This window comes from Saccostrea echinata, unplaced genomic scaffold (assembly GCF_033153115.1).
Source record: "Saccostrea echinata isolate AGI-Se365-2 ecotype Australia unplaced genomic scaffold, CSIRO_AGI_Sech_v1 ptg000062l, whole genome shotgun sequence".
Taxonomy (NCBI): domain Eukaryota; kingdom Metazoa; phylum Mollusca; class Bivalvia; order Ostreida; family Ostreidae; genus Saccostrea; species Saccostrea echinata.
This window is the reverse complement of record NW_026889811.1, coordinates 1,123,681-1,132,771: the sequence shown is the minus strand read 5'-3', so window position 1 is coordinate 1,132,771 and position 9,091 is coordinate 1,123,681. Positions and strand designations below refer to the sequence as shown.

The 9,091-nt window shown below is 34.8% G+C and overlaps 2 protein-coding genes across 2 annotated transcripts; one reads left to right on the top strand and one right to left on the bottom strand.

Moving 5' to 3' along the window:
- Positions 1-876: 876 nt before the first annotated feature.
- On the bottom strand, positions 877-6,739 carry LOC133175427 (bolA-like protein 2). The gene is made up of 3 exons (XM_061310531.1): positions 6,650-6,739; positions 5,080-5,174; positions 877-1,290 (listed from the first exon to the last, which is right to left on the bottom strand). The coding sequence occupies exons 1-3, from the start codon at positions 6,716-6,718 to the stop codon at positions 1,191-1,193; spliced, it is 264 nt and encodes an 87-aa protein (XP_061166515.1). The 5' UTR covers positions 6,719-6,739; the 3' UTR covers positions 877-1,190.
- Positions 6,740-6,957: 218 nt separating this feature from the next.
- Positions 6,958-9,091, top strand: LOC133175418 (protein adenylyltransferase SelO-like). The gene is made up of 2 exons (XM_061310524.1): positions 6,958-7,606; positions 7,873-9,091. Exons 1-2 carry the CDS (start codon positions 6,958-6,960, stop codon positions 8,952-8,954), a joined length of 1,731 nt encoding a protein of 576 aa, XP_061166508.1. The 3' UTR covers positions 8,955-9,091.

Below are 9,091 nucleotides of genomic sequence, written 5' to 3'. Positions count from 1 at the left end.
GCTTTGATGCATGGAATACGTTCTCATATCTCTGTATACGACTCCTAGTAATTTTTCTTCACATAGTAACATGTAAAATGTTAGCTTTTTTCTGTCAGTTTCTTTGAACACATCCTCAGGTCCTAAATCCATAGCAATCTTTGTTTCAAGCATGAGTTTCCAATACATGACTGTATATATCTGTTAAAAGGTTCTAAGGCAAGGTCATGCTTTTACTTTCTTCCATCAGTGACCTTTAACCAAATGCTATTGTTAGAAGACTTTCTGAGATAAAATTAAATCAAAGTCAAGAAAATCAGGTCAAAATTATTTTGTGTCATTTAGTTTGAGCTTTCAAATTTTTCCCTCAAACTCAAATTTATGAAATGAACTTGGAATTTTGCATTTTTCCTGCAAATGAATTTGCTCAATGACATTTATGTCAAAGTCATGTCATGTTTTGTTTGCTTTCTTGATATCATTTGATTATGAACTTCTGCCTTTTTTTTTCTAATTCAAACTTACATATGAACTTGATTGCAGTAAAGCACACCCAAACCCACCTTTGCAAAGGCTATAAAATACAGATTCTGATTATATTCATGCAAAGTTTGACAATGCAACACAACTTTTGAAGCCTGTTACAGCAAGATTCATTAGCATAATAGTGAACCAGCAAGAGATGTGTGGACCTGCTTTGTGTATACATTTTATTCCAAGGACAGAAATAGAATTAGAGAAGTACCACTGTGTGTTAAATATTTTAAAATGGTACTCAATAAAGAAGTAGCAACGTAAATTTTGGTATTCAACATGAAGAAAACTGAATCCTCTTACACCTGGATGGTTTTGTCCATATACACAAAACTTGTGCATGAAACAAGGGGCACAAAGAAATACATGTATTCACTATTATACTTTATTTCACTACAAAGTTCACTAAAACAATGGCATTTCTTACATGGTGTCTCTGTATAATCATGTACATGTATCTGTAGTGATGCAAAGAGCAAGAAATATGTGGCTTTTACTTACTCTGGAGACAAGATACACTGTATTCAATAAAAGTTCATCTACATTAATTTCATTTACAATTTAGTAAAGATTGTTCTGTTGATCTGGGGTATGTGTAGTACTACTTCAGTCCACTTCAATGTCGTTCACAGTCCTCTGTGTTAAAGTCCACTTCATCAAACACTTTCCTGACCCCATCACGAGGACTTTGTTTTCTCCCACTGTTCAGGTGTCAGGGTCTTCATCTGGAAGGCATGAATGACTTTCAATTCCTCTTCTAAAACTTTATTCACTAATCTGCAAGAGAAAAAAGTTGCTAGTACATGTTCCATTTGACGGATTACATGTATAACTTTTTTTAGGTAAATAAACTAAACTGAAAAAAAAAATGTGAAAAAATTTGGGATGGCGATTGAACCAATTTTTAACCTGGTTATTCATAATTTTTTTTTTCAGATATATTAACTGGTTAATCAAACATATTAGACTTCTTTTGTATTTTGAATTTATGAATTATTCAAGTTATGTTCTCACAAAGAAATGTGTAAAATATGTTTAACTAAGATTATCAGACTACATTACTTTTTACTTTTTAAACAAAGTAGAACAAGATATTAACATGAATGTTTTAGGAATCATAAGAAACTTTCCACATAAAATCGAAAGTTGTACGACTTTTGCACTATTATCAGGCTGAATGGGGTCTGCTATATAATTTAGTGACTTCAGACTCTTGATTTTTGATCGTTTCATTGGATGTTAAAAACAAGAAGCCCAGGGGCCACAATGCTCACCTGAGTCACTATGGCCCCACTGTTCTTCATCTGTAGATTTTTTTCCCCTATATATTCCTGTTTATTAATAAAACTTTCATTGCCTATAATGGACCCAACCTAACCCTGGGGGTCATGATTTGAACAAACTTTACTACTAAGGATGCTTTCATTCAAGGAATGTTTCTAAGTTTTGTGTGAGATATTGGTGTGTAAATCACACAGACTTGTCATGTTGGCATATTTCATGAAGCGAACTAGTGCTTCATGAAAAATGTTTAACTTCAAAACATTAAACATTAAAAACATTCCTTGTATTTACATTTTACAAGTTCAACAGCACCAAAAATATACTCAATGTTTGATTTTCTTGTTGCCCTATATCGTTATATTTTTATTAACGTCTCTGATGCCTCATTGCGACGTCACTTTAGCGCGAGTTTCACAGTGTATATTTCTACGCGTGAGTATACATGAAAATGGCATTCAAATCAATTTCATAGTTGGTTAAGTAGAAAAACACAGCAAATGTAAATATATCAATATGACTAATCAAGCCATTGTGTTCTTTCAAGATTTTTCCTTATTCCTAATTCGTAAACCTTTGATAACCTTTGGCCCAAACCTACTCCCTGGGGTCATGATTTGAACAACCTTGAATCTACACTATCTGAGGATGCTTCATATCAATACGATTAATCATGTCATTGCTGTTCTTGAGAAAAAGATTTTTAGAGACTTATTTATTAAATAAATGTATGTAAAACACTGATCATCCATTGTGGCCCCATCTACACCCAGGGGTCATGATTTTAACAAACTTGAATTTACACTATGTAATGAAGCTTTCACATAAGTTACAACTCCTCTGGCCCAGTGGTTCTTGAGAATACGATTTTTTAAAGATTTTTTTTTCCTTTATATTCCTATGTAAACAATTGGATCACCTTTTAAGGCCCCACCCTACCCCTGGGTCATGATTTCATTAAACTTAAATCTACACTGTATAAGGAAGCTTTGAAATAAGTTACATCTTTTCTAGCCTGATTAAAATCAAACCTTCACTAGCTCCTTTTTATTTTGATTGTCATGTGAAGGACCTTCAAAATAACAAGAGGCCCATGGGCCACAACATTCACCTGAGTTACTATATATTAGCCCTAAGGGATGTCAACGAGTACCCGGTTAACCGGGTACTCGCTCGAACGTCCAAGTATCGAATACTAAAATCAGTACTCGGTTACTCGGATGTATATTTTTTTTCATATTTCAAAGTGCATATATTTATTAAAAACTTACCAAAAATGTGATTTAAATATGCATTGTCCATGTCTATACAGTAATTACCGTCACCTACACCAGTTAATACCCGTTATCGCCTGTGGCTGTGTTCGTGTATATACAGTAATTAATCACTGGACACTGTACACAGCCATTCTCACCTCTTGTGACCCTAATTTTTAGATGGCTTTCATTATTTGTTTTCATCGTTTAATTATGATCTATTAATTATTCTATGATTATTCAATTAGCATACAGAAACGAAATTGGACATACATAGAAATACAGCTACCAATTCACCAGACTGTTCAAAAGTGAAGAAATATTTATAAATAACCGAAGATTTAAAAAAATGTTAAAAGTGTATAGGGTGGAAACAACCATATATTAAAGGAATCACTTTTTAGTTTGCTGTGCATACCAAGGCAGTTGGAAACGTGGAATAATATATGCATAACGGGTGGAGTTGTAAATATCGAGAAATTAACATACTTAACTTACAGAGTTATCACAAAGAAAACATTTGCAAACGTAAATAATATATGACTCGCAATCACGACAGAGTCCATTCCCATGGTTCCCAAAGATATTCTCTCTCGATAGTCTAATCATTACAAAGTTGCGTCCTTCTCTTCCATCGACCAAATAGTCTTCATAAATAAGAACTGTAACACATTTGTAATTATTGGTGTATTAATTGATCATGTCTTTTGTGTTTGTTCGATAAATAAATTCAGTACAAAAAAAATTGTTTTCGTTGGGCTCGATGTTTATGTACATGCATTATAGCATGTTATAAATGAAAGAAAACATCGATGTGGTAAACAGGTCTCAAACTTTTACATGTATAAACACTTTTTCCGAGTACCCGGGTACTCGATCTGAAAATCGTCCGAGTAACCGATTATCAAATATTGACCGATTTGACATCCCTACTATATATATATATATATATATATATATATATATATATAAATATTATATAAATAGTGCACGTTTTTGAGGGTAACAGTTGAAATTGACACCCCAAGGAAAACCATTGTCAACCGACGCGTCAAGGGAGGTTGACAATGGTTTTCCGAGGGGTGTCAATTTCAACCGTTACCCTCAAAAACGTGAACTATTTATTTTATTATACTGAATGTCTTATTGAATTCGGGTGTCATAAAAAAATTCGGAGATCGTCGTTAAGTTCACGCTTAGAAAGCTTTCAAACTCCCCGCTTCTATTTTTCTCAATAAGAAAGCTTCGGAAAAGATTTTCCAACCTCTTTATTGTTTGTTTGCTACTCAAAAAGTCCTTTATCATCTAAAGTTTGCACTCGCAAGGATGTTTCGTCTGTCGTTTGTTGTTTTCAAGTAAGCTACATCGGACGCAAGCTTTTATTGACGTCGTTTATTCTGCTTCTTTCAAACGCACAACCGACGTTTTGAGAATTCTACGGTGAACCGTACACGCATGATTTGAACGCATGTGATATTTTCGTAATGTTACCCGTAGTCAAGTGTGTTGCTAACGCTGAGGGTAACATTACGAATTGTTAAATGCGTCTAAACCAATCAGATTTTAGTATTTAACATGAAAGTATAATAAATATATATAGCAGTCCATAATCCAGTGGCTAGCCTGATGGCAAATTTAAATAAAATGACCGAGGAGATATTTACTGTAAACATCCTTTTTTCCAACAGAGTCATAATTCTGCTGAATCACAATTCCTGTTCAATCCACAAGTAGAAAGAAATACGGATTTCTTTGACTTCTGTTGTATTTCTTCATTGTACTTTTAGTATGGTGTGACAAATTTTAGTGGAAAAAATTGATTCCATGCAGAAAAAAGTACAATCAATCCTCATTATTTCCAACTCTACAGGACCGAGAAAAAACTTCCAGATATCCAAGGATTTGAGATATTCATCATATCCATGGTATTCGAGATATCAGTGTTCAAGTTATTGAAGTTCAATTGTATGTCTATAGTTACTGTATTTGAATATATATGAACTTATTTTCTACACTGTTTTTTTTTTACCTGTGTCTTTGAAGAAGAGGGAGCCCCTCAAACTTGGAAGAAACAATCACAGTCTGAAATTTGGCACCACATCCATCTGACATATCAACCACTTCCTATAAGTACCAATGACAATCAGTAAATTCACAGAGAGAATGCTCATTTAGTATCTTGGATACATACAAGTTTATTTTTGTAAGAATGAGTATCCAAAGATAAGTGGACATTTTTTCAACAATTTTAAAATAAACTCAAAAGACAATAGACGAATTTCATATTCTTAAGAGTTATCTCTCATTGTCGGCATAACACTCATTTTTGCCAGTATATCCTTTGTAACTAATACCTGTAAATATTTTCAGCCTTCAAACGGAATCGGACAATTTTGACCCGTTCCTGATTTGCCTTAGTATGTATGGAGCAACATGAAAAACATAATGATCATATTCAAACGGATTTAATTTGCGTGATATTGCTCCCAAAATTTGGTAATGTTATAGAGGGAAAACAGTGTGTTATGCCGATTGACCCCAGATTGACCCCGCAAAGGGAAATAACTTTTGTAAATGTGAAATTCGTCTATTTTAAATTTTTTTTTAATCAGAAATGTTTGAACTTTAACCTGGTAATCGTTTACTCCAGTAATCACTGTAATGCCCAGTGGTCATGGTGGTAGTACCAGACCTATAATATTCCAAGCACAGGGGCTTGTCACGATGATGATTAATTTTCTTTCTCTCTCACCCCTCCCTATACTATATAAAATACACAAACAGGTCTGGGTACAATCACTAGATTTAGCTACGTAGCTTGAATTACCTACATAGCTTTATTTACCTACCTGAAGTAGCTTTATTTAGCTACTAAATCAACCTTATTTCTTAAATTAGCATTTTTCCCAGAAAGTGCAGAAAATTGTACTTTGATGCAGTGATAATTTTCAACTTTGAACTCATCTGAAAACAATTCATGAAAAAATCACTATTGGAGATGTGTCTTTTTCTGCGCAATTTTCAATCAAAGTTCTAAAAGATTTGGGGCTATATACTAATACAATAGTTAATTTGTGACCAAACAGTTACTTCTTGAATGACTTCTTGAATGAAGTAACAAAGAAAACCAGTTCACAATGAGAAGCAATCATACTTACCCACGCCTCATCGCACACAAGTTGGTGTACAGTTACAAACAATGGAAATACATCTTTTCCTTAAAAGTGTTCAAACGCAGCAATGTTAAAACTATCTCTGCTTTGGATTGCTTTTTAATTAACCCCTAGTATAAATATAAGTACTCATTTATTTGCGATTTTTTGTCTTTTCAAAATAAAAAGGAAAATTGTGCAAAATTGCCTTGAAATAGCTAAATAAAGCTATCTGAGGTAGGTAAATAAAGCTACGGTAGGTAATTTTAGCTACGTAGCTAAATGTACTGTTTGTACTGGACCTGACAAACGAGCACCTGCGAGGAATACCCCTGCGAGTGACTGACGGAGATTCATCCTTTGCCCCATATCTAACTTCAATTAAAACTAAACTTTTAAAATTTTAGAGATTTTTTCAAATTAAAAAAATGTTTTTTGTACACATACCAAGTGAGTCAGATCAGCCAGCTCCGGCGATGTTTTTAATTTTTGTTCAATGTGCTCCGTGCTCGACATACCGATACTTTTGGTTTTAATTCTCCAGAATTATAAAGAAACTGAAGCACGAAACAAATAAAAGAAAACGAAATCATAACATAAATATGAAGTTGAAAAAAATCTAGATAATCTTAAATCTATCATACTATTTCAATTTTATGAATATCTTGTCAAAAATATAATTATATTGTGGTAAAATGCATAAATAAATTCATGTTTCGTTTTTATAGAATATATTCTTATTTATGAGAAATGACATGTCATCTAGCGACCTACTTTCACTTTGTCTGTTTTCTTGTGTCGTTTTTCTGTGTTTTCTTTACACTGGCGCTGTTTATCCAAAGTCCAAAGAGTGCAAAAGGCTTTGCATTTTTGATATAATCTTAAGAGATCAATGTCCTGGAGCTTCTATCCTACACAGTTTTAAAACTTGGAGATTCGATCGAAGACAGGTCCTAGCTACTACTTTTCCTCTGGACCCAATTTTGCAAAACTACGTGAGACAAGTCCCGAAATGTTTATTTTCTGTCGTCTACCCCGTTCCTCTTAAGACAGAGACGTATCTTGTATCTTATTCCAAGTCAGTTCTCAATCACATTTTGGATTTGTCAGATTATGTAACCACCTCAAAAGAATTTGTAGATTTTGTGAGTGGATCCTGGGTGTTGTCTGGTTCCGTTCCCTTGTCCCACAGGTATGGAGGACACCAGTTTGGCTACTGGTCAGGTCAGCTCGGGGATGGAAGGGCAGTGATGTTGGGGGAGTACACTAATCAGCGAGGAGAGAGGTGGGAACTCCAGCTTAAGGGATCGGGAAGGACACCATATTCTCGTCAGGGAGATGGTAGGGCAGTCCTCAGGTCATCTGTAAGGGAGTTCTTATGCAGCGAGGCAATGTTTCATCTTGGTATGTGTATACTGTCATATAATATATTAAAACATCACATATATATATGGCACAAACTGGGTATTAATCAGCATATTTAAAAAAGTTTTGAGTACCTGCATCAGGGAGTATGTACTGTAAATCAAAACCAAGTTAACTAGATTTATACAAATAATTTATATAACAGATGTGATCTCTGGTGAAGTCAAATTTATAAATTTCTGTAATTGATAGATATCAAATCAGAGCCACTTTCTGATGTGAAATGATCCTCTTTTTAAAATCAGGTATACCCACCAGTCGAGCAGCAACTCTAGTGGTGTCTGATGACCCCGTTATACGGGACCAGTTTTATGATGGACATCCTCGAGTCGAGAGAGGAGCTGTTGTTCTTAGGTTAGCTCCTTCCTGGTTCCGAATTGGATCACTTGAAATCCTGGCAAAAAATAAGGAGCTTCAGGTTCTTCGTCAGCTTTTAGACTTTGTCATTGAGAACTATTTTTTACACATAAATACGACAGACAAGGATAAGTACTTGGAGCTCTACAGTACGATTGTGTCGGACACAGCTGAGCTGATTGCCCACTGGCAGAGCGTAGGATTCACTCATGGAGTTTGTAATACTGATAACTTCAGCCTCCTCGCAATCACAATTGATTATGGCCCCTTTGGGTTCATGGAGGATTACAATCCTAAATTTGTACCAAACTCCTCAGATGATGAAGGTAGATACAGCTATGAAAACCAGCCAGATGTAGGAGTTTTTAATTTGGAAAAATTAGGAGAAGCAATAAAACCTGTACTGAATCACCAGCAGCTGAAACAATTACCCTATATACTGCAAGGCTATGAGAGAATTTATAAAGACAAGTTCATGAAGTTGTTTAGGCAGAAGCTAGGTTTGTATACAGACAAAGAGGATGATGAGAATTTAATTGCAGTTTTTCTAAAAATCATGGAAGATACAAAGTCAGATTTTACTATGTCCTTTAGAGAACTTGGAGAAATTGATCTGTTAGGATTGAAGACAGAGTCCGTCCCTCAGAATTACTGGGCTTTAAATACAATGGCAGACCATGAGTGGTTCTGGAAGTGGGTTGCAATCTACAAAAAAAGATTACAACTTGAAGGGACAACAGAAAAAAGAAGACAGTCTCTCATGAATAAAACCAATCCAAGATACATACTGAGGAACTGGATGGCCCAGGAGGCTGTAGAGAAAGCAGACAGAAATGATTTTAGTGGGGTCAATAAACTTCTGAGTATCCTGGAGCATCCTATGGAATTTGACGAAGAAGCTGAGAAGGCTGGATATTCCTCCAGGTCCCCAGAGTGGTCCAAATCTCTCAGGGTCAGCTGTTCTTCATGACTAAGGGGAAAAACTCAGGGACATTTAGTCATATTTTATTTTACAATCATTTCAGTTGATAATGTCATTGTGTTGTACATGTATGTCAGCAATGGAGCTAGGAAGAATGTTGAAAGAGAGATAACTATGGACTGTGA